Genomic DNA, 17,917 nt, shown 5'->3' with positions numbered 1-17,917 from the left:
GTTTCTAGTGGAGCACAACGTGGTAAAATATATATATATATATATATATATATATGTGTGTGTGTGTGTGTGTGTGTGTGTGGGTTTGGCTGAATAATTAATTAGATGAATAATTAAAAAAGAAATATCGAAACAAGAAAATAAAGTGATAGAGTGACTATAAGCGGGGTTTGATTTGGTAACTGGATTTATTGATCTCTTACACATCTTAACTATAAGTACTACCTATAGCGCTCTCGCTAATTCACACACTCTGCAGTTCACTACAGCACTTACCGTCTTCTCAGTCTGCTGCCTTCACTAGTGGACATTCTCTGCTCCCAAGCTCACGTCCTCGCAGGCTGGCGGCCATCTCATATCAATCTCCTATTTTTCTAACTGCTGTCTCAAGCCTGCCGTGTAATGGTAGCTGATCCTCGTTATACAGTCTCAGCACGTACCGCAGAGAAAACGCCTATTTTGACGCTACAACTCACGTAGAGTTTTGGTCTTCTCAACCACACCTTTCCATTTGGTCCTGTCCTGGACTGCTATCTTCCAATTTTCTACATTCCTTCTTCCTCCTCGGTCTGCCCACTGGTCTTGTACTTAATGGTTTCCACGAGTACATGCTTTTAACTGATCTGTTGGTGGGCATTAGCTCTACGTGACCAAGCCATGAGAGTCTTTGTGCACGTATAAAATTTATTATATTTCTATATTTGATTAACAGATTTAATTCTTGATTTGTTTTCATTCACCAGCTACCATTTTCTTTACTTGGACCAAAAATTTTTCTTAGAATTTTCCTCTCAAAATTTCTTGGATCCAAAATACCTTGTCCTGACATATTTTGGGTATAGACACTTCACTAACGCTTTAAACAAGAGATGAATATTTTATATTCTTTTATTACAATTTCAAGTTCTTAGATAAGATGCACGAAGGTAACTCACTCTGAATGGGATTTTATGTAAACGTTCTCTTTAGAAAATTAATATTATTAAGAAAATTTAGATATTAATTCATTAGTAAACTTACAGTTCTACATCACTTGCAGTAACGGAACAACGTATGGAAAAATAAACAAACTATATATTTAAGACAGATAAAGAACAGGTAGATTCTACCTGGATTCTCCACGTTTGTGGAGCACACACAGAATTATTGGGTTTTTGGACTTTTTCCATCATCCGGAATTCTAGGTAACAGAGGACACTGTAGTTCCATTTTTTTCCTGTGGCGCTACAGCCCCAATTTGGGCCTAGGCCTACCTTCATGAAACTCTCCGTTCACTTCGGTTTTCTAGATCTTACACATTCGGTAGGACCCCTTGGGCGAGTGATCAGATCGTCGCAAGGCCTCTACCTGTAGACAAACACAGAAAAACGCACTTAAACATCCATGTCCTGAGTGGGATTCGAACCCACGATCTCGATTTCCGAGCGAGCGAAGACAGTGCATGCCTTAGACCGCTCGGCTACCGTGACCCGCCTAGTTCCTTTACCTCTAATAATTACTCTATTACCTAGAGTGTCCTCTATTATCTAGAATTCCGGACGATGGAAAAAGTCCAAACCCAGTAATAAAGCATAGGGCTTGATGAAACGTAATTAGGAACTAAGAAGTGACTATTTTCAATGCTAAAATATTAACAACATATAGAGAAAAAAACTCATGTTAGATGATTCAGTCACCTACATTAGTTATCTAATAGTTGCGTGTAGTTTATATGTCCAGTTCCTCATTCAAAGCCGACTTTGGAGGAGGCAGTTGTCCAGACCCAATAATCCTCTCCTGTAAGGCCTGCCGGCAGTGTCCTTTTAGCTGGACTGGTACGATGGGGCGCCTCAGTGGCAAGGAACAAGGGATTCTTGGCCTCAACTCCCCCTCAAGGCAAACGATTCTACATAAGCCCTCCTCCTCTTCCTCCTCCTCCTCCTCCTCCTTCTCATCGTCATTATCGTCATCATCATCATCATCATCATCATCGCTACTGTCCTCGATCTTTAGCTTCCGCTGGTCCCGTTTTGAATATAATTGTTTGGTTGACATTATAATTGGCAAAACAATCATCATTATGACCTTATAACTGCAAAAACGAGAGACTCTGGAACTTCAGTAATGAACACATGCATTGTTTTAAATCCTCGATAACAAATTACAGAATATCGGCAAAATATTTGTGCTGCAGGGCTTAATGTTCAGTTTTAACAGTAGAGTTTGACTGTTTAATGTATACATGGATTCAGTAATTCGTTTCTTGTTTAATTTAAAGTTATAAAGATCCAGATAAAATGATTTATGGAACAAATTACTGTAAATTATTGTGTTTGTATATGTATGTTTGCATATATATTTTTTTTTAATTTGTACTTCAGTGCAAAATAATGGTCAGCTTAAACCTGTCTGATTTTCCTCAGCCGTCCCTGTAGGACATAGCAATTCCTGAATTATTCTTAATAATTCGTTATTCATAATATTTAATTAAATACTTTATGCATCTGATATTATATAGTTAAATAAGTTTTGTAGGCTATTCAATGAAAGCAACTGCAATATTATTTGGCACTGAATGCGACAGAAGAATGAGAAGAAGAGACAGTCAGAAAATAAAACGTGGGGAAATCGCAGAAGCCTATGGTACTGGCCTGGAAGGGCTGAGCAAGATCATGCGAATCCTCAGACATTATAACAATCCTTATAATGCATTATGCTATTGTGTAACTTTCTCAATACATACTTTAATTCAGCTTTAACATTTTACACATCTGTGTCAGGAATTTCGTAACAACTCAATGTTATGGTACGAGCTGCAGTAGCATGGAACTATTATAAACCTCCTTCAACAGAGTGAGGGTGTAGCCTGAAAGGAATTTATAATTCATCGATTAGCAGAATAAAATTACGCCCAGTTTAGATTATATTGGAATGCTCCGTGTTTATGTTGGTACTATACAGCAGTCCCTTATATTTCATATTTTCAGTATTGGTTTATTTGCTGTTAGGTCCTTATTAGTATGCAGTTAATTTTATCTGCTTCGATTTTAATATCTGTAATCGTTAGGTCTATGTTTATGTCTATTTTTGGCTTATCTCTGATTTTATATATTGATTAACGATGTTCTGTTATTGGTTTTATAGTATATAATTGTCCTTTTAGAACGTGACTTGGTGGTTTCAGCTTCTATTTTCGTGGGACTCTGGTTTTATGGACTTTGGCCTTCACACTATATGTGATACAGCTGAAAGGTCTCGTGCATGTGGCATTTTAAATTATTGCCTTATCTCCCGCAGATGATTTATGTTGTGTTTGGTGTATATAGCCTATCTTGTGTTGGTTCTGGAGTCAGGAGTTAGGGACAAGCCCTATCGATTGGACCCAACAGGGTAAGCTGAGGACGGAGACGAAGTCCAGACTCCGAAAATATGAGAGTGGATAATGTCCAAAAAGTAAATCACTGAATTGCATAAGTCATTTGGGACGAAGAGACCCTGATGATATAGAAAGAAAGATACTACGGAACATTGGTATTAATCTACAAGGCTACACGTTACATAACCTGGAATACCACAACATGAATGCACATCGCTGTGAAAACTTTAAGTATTTTAACATGAAACAAAATCGAAATATTTGGCAGTGGAAATTACTGATATATACGGATGTATACCAACATACAGGAAATGTAATTATTAATTAGTATGTCCTGTATAACATCACACGAAAAGAAAATCTTAAAACGGAGGTCGCTGTAAATTCCTCACAGAACTTCTTTCATTTTATCTGTATAATAAGTACATACACAAAATATTCAGGGAAGTAACTCGAATAACATGATACTAAAATGTTCATTGGGGGTCATACGGTGGTCGGTTGAGGCAATATGCTACAAGCCGGGAGGTCGCGGGTTCGAGTCCCGATGAGGTTGATTCTTTGTTTTCAATTTCCCTAATCATGTCAGCCGCACTATGGTCCTGGGGTCGACTCAGCCTCTAACATAAATGAGTACCAGGAATCTTCCTGGGGTGTAAACGGTGGCCGGCGCGTAAGGCTGACAACCTTACCGTCACCTGTGAGCAGATTGTCTATAAAATGTGGGAGCCTCGATGTCTCACAACCCTATGGGCGTCCACGGCCTGTTACAGGGATAGCTTTACCTTTAAAATGTTCATTAAGAAGACCGACACTGTATTTGGTTAAGCCCCTTCCTTTTGGAAAAGCTTTTGCAAAACGACCAGTTTTAAGACATTTTCTTCCAGCGTGTACGCCATCCTATCAAAGAGTGATTCAAGAACTTACCACTGGGGACGACGACAGATTCTCTCAAGCCCATCCGTGCAGACTGCCAACAAAACTACTTCTTTGCAATGAGGTTTAGTCAACGTTTGCAATTCAAACTGAAGTGTACTTTTTATTGACCCTGCGTAATGACAGACACTTGAGTTACAAGAGACTATGTCCTATATTATTGTTTGCAGTTTGTAGTATCGGCACTACATAGCGTCAATAACAAAACGATTAAGGAATACAGAGGAGTTGGTGGAATGAAAATTTGCAGGGCAAATCGAAATATACGGAGAAAATTTGGCCAAATGCCACTTAGTCCACCTTAAATCCCACATGTCCTGAAATGGTATGAACTCAAGCCGCGGCCTTCGGAAGCCGACTCCTAACCGCCTGAACTATAGAAAGTCAATACTTTGTAAATGTGCCAAGTTGGTTTAAACTGAGAATATTTAGTACAATTATTAATTTTTGGATATTATATCGTCCTGTTTATATTATATGCATTTATTTACCAGAAGATTGCAATATTACATGCCGATACACATAATGGATGTTAGTTTTTTTATTGCTAGTGGGGTGGGACTAGGTCCCTTGTACTGAGGCCACTTCTGGCCTATTGTACCACCACAAGATGATAGGTGAGGGTGATTGTGGAGCAATTGGTGGAATGAAAATTGACAGGGAAACCGATGTAATTGAGCTACTTTAATAGTGTTCAATGACTGATGAACAGCCGAGTACCTTGATAACACTGATAAACATTTTATTTTGTGCAATGCTGAACATGAGTAGCTTAAGCGTCAAGAAGTGGCGTTAACGATATCCCTTCTGTAATAATGTCACACGATAAAGATACATAAGAAAGTATAAACAGTTTTAAAAGCGATGTACTCGTATCTCGTTCACAGCACTGGGGGTAGTTGAGCACAAGACCCATAAATTCTGTAGTTCATTTTAATAATTTATGTGCTTTCGTTCACAGCAGTCACATCAGACACCGTCTAGGCCAGTGGAAGACTAGGACTGTTGGTTCATATTCCTCTTGGGCCTTAGTTACTAAATACTCTGTTCACTTTTCTTGAGTTCTTGCAAAATACGTAAATATAAAAGAGTTACTTCTGATGGAAGTTACCAAAATCAATCTGATACCTTCACGACAGGTTATTTAATCTGAAATCAATGGAAAGACATAACAGAAAACAACACTGAGACACACGCACAGATACCTTTGACCTGCCAGCATAATGCTTAAAAGACCCTAAGTTACAGATAGGTCAAATTTTATAACACTGAGCATTGATGCTACTGATTTGTATTTGGGAGGCACATAGTCGATAGTCTGCTGACGAAAGTAACTGTCTATTCTGAAGCCTTCGTGAGTTTCATCGGTTCTTTCACATTAGTATCAGTAAATAAGACAAAATAATTTACTTCACCACTCACCATAAGGAAATCAATCTCGCTTTGTTGTAATAACAATTATAACTGTTATGGAAATACCTAAAATCAAATAGGTAAACCTCCTTAATTTGTCTGTTATCTTCTAATTAACTCACCTCTTCCACAGAGGAGAAGAGTTCCGTTTTCCTGTCAGCAGAAAAGTGAGGTTAAAAACGGGCCAAATATTGCTCCTCTTCGATCATCAGAAATGCAGATCTAAACTTCACTTTATCGTCAACACTATATCAATTGGCTTTTGGGCGTCTCTCCGGTATAGTGGCACGGCCTGAGAGTTTTGATAGGTGAAGTGTATTTATGCAAGATATTATTGAAATACTACAAAAACATCCGTTCTTCTTTTGTTTTCTTTCCTCGCTAAAATCAAAATATCGTAGCCAGGACGTTAAGGGAAAAATAACACATAGCTACATGTTCATGGTTAATTTAGGTCTGGTCATCACACATTAGAAAAATGTCAAATGAACGCGTCCCTATCCTTGGTACTGGGGCTACGCTAAAAAATGTTATCGCATATTCTAATGCAACACTACAGCCATCAGCCCAAGCAGTCGGTGATTTAAACGCCACCATATGGACCGTAGCTATATCCCATTGTTGCCACGATCCTGTTGTTGCTGTGATGCTATTTTTATGATGCCAGTCTTATCACGATCGTATTGTTGTCATTGTCTCATTGTCTTCACAATATTCTTAATATCACGATCCTATTTTTGTAATGATTTCACTGCCACGATCACAATGCATTTCCTAGACCGAAAGTAACGAGGGAAGAAGTTGGCGTGGACTCGAAGCATATGCAAGTAGCAGCAAAATTAATATAAAATATGATACTATCTCTGCAACAGGGCTTTATGAGAAGTCGAGATTCCCACATCTTACAAACAATCGGCTCACAGATGGCGGTAATGTTGTCAGCCTTACGCGCCGGCCGCCCTTTATCCCCCCCCCCCCCAGGAACATTCCTGGTGCTCATTTCTGTTGGAGGCTGAGTCGAACCCAGGGCCACAGTGAGGCTGGAAGAATTAGGTCAGTTTAAAAATCAAATGACTTCATCAGGAATCGAACCCACCACATCCCGGTTGTAGCATAGTGCCTGTTTGTTTCGAACTGTAAGTTCAGGAAACACTGTCATTTTGTGTGGATACAAATTCAAAGACAGTGGTTCATGCAAAATGGAGCCAGGTCGCACACAGCGAATGTTGTTTTTGACACCCTGCATGAAACTTTCGACTCACTTGTCATCTCAAACCGATATCCTGATCGTTTGGCATGTGGACAGAACTGGCCCCCAAATAATCCTGATTTATACCCATGTGTATACTTGCTTTGGGGATTCCTTAAGGTAAAGATTTTTACCATAAAAGCAGACAAAGTAATGGAATTGAGAGCACTAATCATTTAGGCCTGGAACAAGATAACTGAGGATATGTGCCGTCCAGTACTCAACATCACAATTCGTGTTCAAGAAGTTGCCAAACGTAGTGGTGGTCATACTGAACGCTTGATTCACAGAGGACGAATCTGCATGCACTGGTCTTCTTTTTTTTAATTTGCTTAGTGGGGGGTGGAGTCCAGCTGGGTCCACTCGGCACGGAGGCCACTGATTGGCCTATTCTATCTGCCCCGGGTGACTGTGATGATGGAGAATTTAGTGGAATGAAGATTGGCAGGGGAAACCGAAGTACTCGGAGAAAACCCGACCCAGCGCCACTTTGTCCACCACATACAGTGGTCTTTCTTTCTGTATGCTAGTTTCTAATATTGCAATTGAAATAAAGATTTTATTACTAGATTAAATACAGGATCACTTCGTGCGCCACTCTGTATTTTCGACGGTCCTTTCCAAGAAGAGCCTTTTCTGACTTTACTTTTTTTCTCTACGACACGCCGTTTGGCAGAAGTGCGGTTGGCCGGACGGACCATTCCATTCTTTGCACGATCCTAGTGTTGTTACTCTCATACTATTGTCACCGTGTGCAACTGTCTGGAATCCCCAGGGAGGTCCTCTATCGTCATGCCGAATACATAACAGGTGCAACAGTTTGGAAATATATACATATATATAAGAAACAAACACAGAGTCTTCTTTATACAGAGAGGAATTCTTTATTCCTTTCAGTTTAATCTACAGGATGTTTTCACTGTGAGGTAGCCCCATTTTTTTTATTATTCTTAGTGTGGTGAGACTGAGTCCACTTGGTGCTGCGGTTACTACTGGCCTATTGCAGCAGCCCCAAATGAGAGATGATGATCTTGAAACAATTGATGGAATGAATATTAGCAGGGGAAACCTTAGTACTCAGACAAAACTTGTCCCAGTGCCATTTTGTCCGCCACAAATCCTGCATGACCTGACCCGGGCTCGAACCCAGGCCGCCGCGTTAGGAATCTGCGACTAATTGCCTGAGCTATCATATCCCAGGCCACGGGTTAATTATAAATCACGCAGTAATTACTACATGAATAGGAGACATGACAGTAGTGTGTAATTCGCAATATTGACAGGGTGCCGCCTGCCTGCCCGTTTCGAGCCAGCCCTTTCAGTCTGCGATTTCACGTGCGTGTAGCTGAGCAATGTACGTGATTGAGGAGCATCTTCTTCTCGTAGCTTGTATCTGGTCACGGTGATCGTTAGAATGTTGGTAGGAGGACTTCAGAAGCGATTTCGGTACTGTAGTAACATTAGAGTTGGTTATGCAGATGGCGGTCAGAAAATTTCAGACTAAAGAAAGCGGGCAGACTCAACACGGAAGAGATCGGATTGCAATGACCGGTAACACGATGCAGGACGTTCGGGTTGGGACTCGTGGCTTCACCTGCTGCAGGAGACTCACATGTCTATTCGTCGCGTGAAAGGAGAGAAAAGATTCGCTATTATAGCTCTACTTTCTCCAGGACCTCCAAGCTCCTGACATGTAGAAGAGAGTTGCCTACTGCCAGTGGTTTCAAAAGCTTGTTGCTGAAACCCTTACATTTTGAAAATGCCGTGGGTTTAAGACGAAGATTCATTTCACTTCCGGGTTACATGATTTCACAAAATATATTTTCTTTTGCTGCAAATCCTTATACCATTCACGAAGTGTCCTTTCATCCACTGACAGCGTCTGTCACGTACCCACATAATTTGCCCAATTTCTGCCCCACGGCGCTCACCACCGATGTATATCTTCATATTTCCAAGAATCTGTGAACCAGATGGACGAGCAGGAGCTGACACTCGGTTATTTTCAACGCGATAAGGCGATGTGTTACATGTCTTATCGATCCTTATAAGAAATCGGCATTATCTCTGAAGACAGAATTATCTCCAAAAAAATCTGACTGTCCCGGTCTCTAGACATCGTAAAGCTATCCTTGTAACAGGTCGTGGAGGCCTATAAGGTTGTGAGACTTTGAGGCTCTCACATTTTCTAGACAATCGGCGGTGAGGTTGTCAGCCTTACGCGCCGGCCGCCCTTTTCCCCTCACGAAGATTCCTGGTACTCATTTCTGTTAGAAGCTGAGTCGACCCCAGGGCCATAGTGCGGATGGAAGGATTAGGTCAATCCCTAGACATGACTCCACCGCATTTGTTCCCGTGGAAACTGCTGAAAGACAGGGTGTTTACAACAAACCTCGCTGTACTGACGACCTGGAAAGGAATATTACTAATGCAATTGCTACTATCCTTCCTGCAAAGCGAGCTATAACACTGACGCGAATGGGGCGTTTTGCCAGCCTGTGTCTCCAGGCTTTATTTAAACCAGTTTCTGCATCTTCTGTAATAAATTACTTCGCCATCTGACGAGGTATATACTCGCCAAATTTTGCTTTCATCAATAAATTATTGCCTAATACAGGATATTAGCTCGCGGCCTCCTCCGAGTGAATCACCCTGTATATTTCGTTACACTGAACAGTGAGGCCGGAAGCTACATAAACCTAGCAGATGACGCACGGGATCGTCTGTCATTCTCCCATGCTAAGGATGTGACGTAATAAAACACAAATGAAAGGTTAAATCGATATTTTTTTAAGATCGTGAATGTCACATGCAGCGTTATTTAGATTAATGATATTTTTATTATATTCTGCTACGAAAACGAAACTTCATACTTTCTTCTGAAAGCATTCGATGTGATAACTCATTGCGTTACTAAGTTTTAATTATTTCACATCACACAATTACAATTGTTCCTTTTTATTACAGGTTTATCATTCTTTAAGTTTAGTTGTGCTCATGAAAATGCTTCATAACGCAAGAACGCAAGTTCCTTTTCTGTAAGGGTTTCCTCTTTTGTTCTATTGCTCTATTCTTGGGTTACTTTCTTCTTTTTGCTCCTTCCCTGCTCGTTATTCCTTCCTCCCCTTAGCACCGTCTTTTTGTTACGCTGTCACTGATTTAGTGTGAGGCAAGGTTAACGCACAAGCCTTCGCAGCAAGTAGTAGTTGGACAGAGCTGCGAGTAACATAGCGTACGCTCATTTGTGAGCAGCACGTCGCAGTGACTGACATCCTCTGCATATGGCTGTTACTGAAAGGGCCATAAAACCGAACACCATATCCATGAACTCACGGTATGCGCCAATATGGGCAGGGTAAAAAGGCCGGAATATTCGCCAGTGATCGCAACTCTGATACTTCAGCCATAAACGAGGAATCTTGGAGTAATACAAATGCGATGAAACGAAATTGAACTTTCACGTCCCCAAGGTTATTTATTGTCGTCCAGTTATAATAAGTGAACTGTTATTGCCGTTTCATGTGAAAGTAAATTTCTATGTGATCACGTGATACCAAAAATGAAAATGGGGTTTAAGTTGCAAAGGAAACCTGAAAAAGAATATTAGACAGGAATGAAGAGTGTAGTAGACATACAGCAATTTGGAATACACAATTTTCAACAATTAGAATGATCAAGTCAATGAGGATGAGGAGGACACGGCATGTAGCACGAATGGTGGAGAAGAGGAATGCATATGGGATATTGGTGGGAAAGTCAGAAGGAAAGAGACCACTCGGAAGACCAAGGCCTAGGTGGGCTGACAATATTAAAATGGATCTTAGAGAGATAGGATGGGATAGTATGGATTGGATTGATCTGGTTCAGGATAGAGACCAGTGGAAGACTCTTGTGAGCACGGTAATGAACCTTCGGGTTCCATAAAATGCTGGGAAATTCTTGAGTAGCTGCAGATTTGGCTTCTTCACAAGAAGGGCTCAGCTCCTTAAGTAAGTAAGTTATCGCTGAAGTTTTCAGTGGCTTGTGTCCTAGATGGTCGTTCAAGATAGACAAAAATTCGTCACTAGAAAAAATAGGTGCAAATACTATAATATATAGAGCGAAATCTAATTAACAGTGGGAGTATGACAATGGATTCAGTTGTCAAACTTTATCCAATGTACGTATAAGATTTTTATGTTTTCACAGAGGTGACTATGAAGAATGTCGTCTTCTGGGATGTGGAACCGTGTAGATATTGTGTAAACCGACGTTTCGGAGGAACGTATCTCCTCCATCTTCAGTGTATAAAAAATCCGCGATCGAGTAGCCAACGTTTTATACCCTGAAGATGGAGGCAATACGTTCCTCAGAAACGTCGGTTTACATAATATCTACAATGCGCCACATCCAAGAAGACGGCATTCTTCATTATCTAATGTGTTTCTTTAAAGGCTCTATGCACCAAATCGAAATATGTTTTAAATATTCTTAATGAGACTCATTTCGTGCTTTTCTTCCACTCATGCTGCCTAAATTTTATTTTTTTTGGGGGGGGGATTCTATTAAAATTCGTTTTGAGTGTCATATAAAGTNTTCTTCTACCCTGAAGATGGGGGCGATACGTTCCTCCGAAACGTCGGTTAACACCACATATACACGGTGCCAAATCCCAGAAGACTGCTTTCTTCATAGTCACCGCCGTGAAAGCCTCAAATCTTACATTAGAGACATGTTTACGTTTCTTTCAGTTTCGTTAAATACAGAAGCCACCCCCCCAAATATGTTAAAATGAAAGTTAATATTTACGTTAATCAATATTTCTTCCTGGCGATCTATTCACGAAGAACTTGATAAAGACTAAATATAGACTTTTAAAAATTAGGAATTATATTCAGTCGATAAAATTATAATTTAGTTCATATGCCATAAACCAAATTTAATACAGATTCGTTGATTAGACAGATGCGATAACTTATTTATATGGAGTGTGTGAAAAACGTATGCAATAGTAATAGAGTATGCAAACAACATAATTATTTTGTCATTAATGCGACCTTATTAGAGGGATTTGGAGTAAGAAAAATACAATTATAAACTAAGAGCAAAGCTAATGCAGTGATTCTCACCTGTAGGAAGGCTGTGAGCTTACAGGCGATGTGGCTTAGCATCCATACATTGTAGTAAGTGTTGGAGGCGGCTGCCAGGGGCCCACTGAGGGCGCACACCAGGAGATCAGACACACACACACTTAACATCAGGTTGTTCCTCATACGTGCTGTCTGCTGGGTGCACATGACCACGGCCACCATCGAGTTGCCAACAACACCGACCACTAACACGATTCCATAAAGCGAAACAAGAACCAGCAACTCTACGCCAAGCAATGGTTCCGCCTCAGTCGCCGTCACGTTCACCGGCGTCATAACGTCACACCATGGCGTCTCCGTCGATATCCTTCTGTCTGAAACGGAAATGAGCGTCGTCATTGCGTCACATGTGTAACTTTAGTAACAGGATGTGGAAACTTGTCTCTCGCTCTGAGGGAGAACATATTGATGTTAACTGAGGTGCATGTTTAGACATGGTGAAGAGGAAATAGAAGATGAATGGAGAAACTTTGATCTTAAAGATCCTCACAATGCTCCCATAAGTCACTGTGGAACAGATTGTTGGGGCGTGTATTGCGAAAGATTGAAATGACATACTTAAGACTAAAATATTGTGTCAATATTTTCGTTCGTAAACCCTATGGAAATAAAGGATTTGGGAAATACTGCCTTAGAAAATAATGTCGCGTATTGGGCGTATATCGCGACAAATAACTTCACGCCGTATTTTATATAGCGAATTTTTATTTCACATTTGCACTAACAATCACACAATTGACAGTTTTAGAACTACTGCTATCTGCAGTATCACAAATAGTACACTCCAAATGCCACAATACAACTGACCGGTTGCTGGCTAACTCGGAACTAACTCGGAGGTAGCTCGAGGACTAACTCGGAGGTAGCTCCAGGACTCACTCTGAATAGCCTTCGCTGTTCCTCATGTAGCCTCGATCGGACAATGCAGAAAACGGCCACGTAATAAGCACCCTTGTTGCCTGGCGCTGTGTTGCTAGCAACGCTACCGGTAGTAACCGCTGTTACTACCGTCGTCTCTCACAATCCTGGTTACCCGCGCTGCCTAGCAACCCGCGGTACCCTTGGTGACGTCATCGCTGTTGACTCAGGTTGCATAGCGACCAGGATGCTAGGACTCGGCTCACTTCCGCTTCGCTCGGCGCATCACGGCTGGCGGGGGCGGGAGGGGCGTCATCCATAGCTCAACATGTCACACTGCTCCCTCCTTAAGGCTGTTCGTCTCGAATAGCCTAACGGTGCACCCCCGTTCCTTTTCCGTCCCGTAGCTGTGCTTGCGGTGTCTCCTGTTGTTTCGGCTACTCTTCTTGCAGCTACTATTCTTCGTCCGTTACATCCGCTCCCCTCTTAAGACAAAGCTCGTCTCAAGCGGGTTCCTTTCAGCTCTCCAGAAGATCCAGATCAACATGTCACAATAACATAAATGGATAACAGAAGAAATGAAATATGTGAATAGGACCACGAACAAATTTCAGAGTTCGCATAAAATTAATTAATTTATTCCAGCTGATTTTCACCGAGACGATCAGAAAATTCACGTTTCACTTTTGGAAATCATGCTGAGCTACTAAAATTACGCATGCTTCTCCGAGCTACAAGCGCGAACCATTGTAATTTCCCTGATTAACAGTTGTCCCGTCCCATTCTACAATAATATTTCTGAGGTTCACACATTTTCCTGGACACCTTTTCCCTGGGAACACCTGCATCGCGTTTGTTAGGGTAAGAGAGGAGGTTCTACAGTCAAACAAGACTTATGTCAATATTTACTTTTTGGGAGAACAAACGGAAATATAAAATTTCGCAGACTGAAATTTAGTATATATTTTCTGAACGTATTTTTCATCAAGAATCTTATGTGAATTTACAATTAATATACGCTAATGTTAAACTTTTAAATCTTGTAAAGTTACTTCAATCATAAGAAGGAGTATTTAAGGACTTTAATCTCGTGTTCTGCAATTGTCCCGCTAAATATGACAGACATGAGTAATGCAGGGATCTAATTCATAACAAGAGGTACCCTTATGTGGTCACAGCCATGTAATTTATTTATTTATTTAATTGCGGTTCAGTGTGCTCCATAATTAATCAGGATAGGGACCAGTGGAGGGCTCCTGTGAACACGGTAATGAACCTTTGTGTTCCATAAAATGCTGGGAAATTCTTGAGTAGTTGTAGAATTGGCGGCTCCTCCAGAAAGGCTCAGCTCCCTGAGTGAGTGAGTGAGTGAGTGAGTGAGCGAATGAGTGAGTAAGTAAGTAAGTAAGTAAGTAAGTAAGTAAGTAAGTAAGTAAGTAAGTGGAAGGAAGCGCTCGTGACTTCCTTTAGAATACTATCCCGGTGATTTCAAGGACGGACTGAGAGGTCAATGACAATTTTCAGTCAGAATAGCTGGGCTGCCGGCCGAGAGGTCTGCATAAGAAGCGGAATTGCTATGACTTTGACGCAATGCTCGGTACTGCTGTGTTATGACATGGACTAAGGGGGAGTCACTTCACAGTGCTGAAGAAGAGATTTTGGTTAACAGCTAAAGCAAAAAATAAAAAAGCAAAAACGACATGATAAAGGATTTCTTCTTCATTGAGAATTTTAATTATTAAACCAGTAAAAATAAGACAGAGAAGAAATGGGGGAAATGAGATCATATTTATGGGGAAGAAATGATTAGGCACATAATGAAAATAAATATGTTTCTTGGCCATATTACAAGTGCGGTTGTATTGTATGGTTTGATCATACGTATTAATGTCGGGTCGGAAAACCACAAGAGAAAATTACTTCTTTGAATTTACCATACACACTTTCCGAAACAAACTCTTTTGGGTCTACTAGCAAAAGCTTTTGGGTTTGTAAACCATTTTCAGTGTCATAGTGGCTGACAAGCCGAAATGCCGTTGATAGTAAATTCAAAATAATTTGTTTCGATAGGCGTGTAGAGTAAATTCTAGAAATAAACCTTGATAATACACACCACGGACATGAATTCAACCAAGCTTAAGGGAAGAAGACAAACTATGAGACCAAGAACTAGATTAATGGGAAGTTGATGTTAAAATGAACCCTAGAGAAATAATGTGTGAGGTTGCAGATTAGACTACTAGAAAATGTCTACGAACAGAGCGAAAACACGAGAATCCTTCGAATTCTGTAGAAGCCGGGAAATTGTTGCCAATCCGACTGACTCTGAAATTACCAAGGAGGATACTGCACAATTTGGTTAATATTGTAATTGCGTAATGAGTGCCACGTCATCCTGTTACGTCACCGCTGTTGACTCGCCTTGCATAGTTACCAGGTTGCGGGGGCTCGGCTATCTTCGGCTCCGCTCGGCTCTCTTCGGCTCCGCTCGTGACGTCACCGCGCATAGCTGCCAGGTGATTACTCGCCTATTACGCGAGCGTTACGTTACCGCTGAGGGGTGGGAGGGGAGCGCTGACTCACCCGCCGCGTCACTGCTGGTGTGGGGGGGGGCCTCGGCTTTCCGCAACATGTCACAATATTATTAATAGCAATCAGACTGATATCTATATTGCATTAGACTTGTTTCACATCAGTCAACATTCAGACCATTCTTCGCAATTTACATTAAAAAGAAATTGAATTGTCTGTCTAACCCCTCCCCCAATTCACCCATGACAATGGAATAACATCTGTCTGCCCCCTTCACAAATATTCCTTCCTAGAGGCAACAAAATCCTGCTACATAGCCTATAGACTTACTCGCGGCTGACACTCGGCCAGTTTACACTGCTGCCATATCGCACCGGTCGGCTATGGAAATGGGAGAAATTGAGACCACGAGTGGGTAACAGCATTTCTTAATGTTTACCTAAAGCTTGTACTAAACGACGATTTCCTAGAGCCTATTTCGTAACTCACGAAGTTGAATTTGTAGCTAGCACATAAGTATCTACGCACAAAAAGGGTACAAATGACAGGTCATATCTGCCTTTCTCTTCTCTGTTTATAGATAATATTTTCCAGGGTCTTTAAACTGAGGTTCAATTTAAAATGTAGCCATGTTTCTGTAAATCATCATTAGACATAATTACAATTTTGTAATGTCACACAAATTTCAAATAAATTCGCGTAGCTACTTACTAACTGAAAGTACTTTCAAGATTCCTAACTGCCTGTCACGATTGCAAGGGTTACATAACATCGACTGAAGAGGGAAGACATTAATGAAGGGAAGTGATCGTCGTCTATTTCAATGTACTGCCTTGGCATTATTATTACTGGGTCACGCGGTCGCATAGTTGTTTGAAGCACTATGCTACAAGCCGCAAGGTCGCGGGTACGAGTCCCGATGGGGTCATTGATTTTTTTTTTCAATTGACCTAATCCTTTCAGCCGCACTATTGCCCTGAGGTCGACTCAGCCTCTAACAGAAAGAGTACCAGGAATTTTCCTGGGTGTAAAGGGCGGCCGGCGCGTAAGGCTGACAACCTTACTGCCATCTGTGAGCCAACTGTCCAGATAATGTGGGACCCTCAAGGTCTCACAACCCTATGGGCCTCCATGGCCTGTTACAGGGTCAATTTTACCTGACTATTATTATTATTATTGCTATTATTATTATCATTATTTTTTATTAATTTCGTTATTATTACTATTGTATGCTGCTCTACTTGAAACTCAGATTCTCACATTGTGGCTTTGTCTGTGTATGTTTGCTTCTGTATCTTATTCATGCTGTCTAATTAATATAGACTCTCATTTTTGTATTTTGTTTTTTAATTATTTTTGTGTTTTTCTCTATTCGTGCTAGCTTTGTAATTGGCCTCTGTGCTGTTAAGTTTGCACGTAAACAAAACATGAATTGAACTGAATTATTATTATTATTATTATTATTTTGTTTTCCTGCGTTATGGAAGTAAGCGGCAGTTGTTCCCATCTTTAAGAAAGGCAATAGTGTCTCAGTAAACAACTACAGACCTATTTCGATTCTTAACAATTATTCGAAATTACTTGAGTATGTTATCCATGACCATGTTTCACACGACCTCAAGGTAAAATTAAATCTCTGCCAGCACGGTTTCACAAAATGTAAATCCACCACCACCAATCTAGTAACGTATCTTGATTTTATTACTCCCTTAGTTGCCTCTCAACTTCAAGTGGATGCCATTTACTTTGACCTAACTTCTGCTTTCGACCTCGTTCCCCACGTCTTGCTTCTTCATAAACTGAGTGCCCTTGGATTTTCTGGTGGTTATGTAAACTGGATACGCAGTTACCTAACCAACAGACAGTCACGGGTCCGTATTGGTGAAACTATTTCATCGCCCTCTGAAGTATTGTCCGGTGTTCCACAAGGATCTGATCTTGGGCCTCTACTTTTCAATGTCTACATAAACGACTTGTGTGATTCAAAGGCACTCCAGGTACCTACTCTTTGCAGATGACATTAAAATTTACCGTGCTATTAGCTCTCCTGGCCGGTCACGGTAGCAAAGCGGTCTAAGGCATGCACTGTCTTCGCTCGCTCGGAAGCCGAGATCTTGGGTTCGAATCCCAATCAGGGCATGGATGTTTGTGTGCGTTTTTCTGTGTTTGTCTACAGGTAGAGGCCTTGCGACGAGCTGATCACTCGCCCAAGGAGTCCTACCCTATGTGTAAGATCTAGAAAAACCGAAGTGCGTAGTTCATGGAGGTAGCCCTAGGCCCACTGGGGCTGTAGTACTAAGGGGGAAAAAAATATAAATGATACAAACTCCGTCCCAAGTGCAAACAATATATATTATATGTCTTTGATCTTGTTCTTTCTACACTACATGTTTCGGCCTCTATCGGCCATCATCAGGTGTATACTCTTAACGTTGCTGCCACACA

General features: G+C 40.9%; 1 protein-coding gene across 1 annotated transcript in view; it reads right to left on the bottom strand.

Moving 5' to 3' along the window:
• Positions 1 to 17,917, bottom strand: part of LOC111870051 (G-protein coupled receptor moody) — an 80,396-nt gene that overhangs the window by 15,169 nt on the left and 47,310 nt on the right. Inside the window, exon 2 of the mRNA XM_033753661.1 lies at positions 12,062 to 12,396. Within this exon, the coding sequence (XP_033609552.1) occupies positions 12,062 to 12,358 (297 nt within the window). The 5' untranslated portion in view covers positions 12,359 to 12,396. The remainder of the gene's footprint in view (positions 1 to 12,061; positions 12,397 to 17,917) is intronic.

The sequence above is a fragment of the Cryptotermes secundus genome, unplaced genomic scaffold (assembly GCF_002891405.2).
Source record: "Cryptotermes secundus unplaced genomic scaffold, Csec_1.0 scaffold165, whole genome shotgun sequence".
In the NCBI taxonomy this organism is placed as follows: Eukaryota; Metazoa; Arthropoda; class Insecta; order Blattodea; family Kalotermitidae; genus Cryptotermes; species Cryptotermes secundus.
The sequence above is the reverse complement of the archived record's forward strand: the minus strand, read 5'-3'. Positions and strand labels throughout refer to the sequence as shown.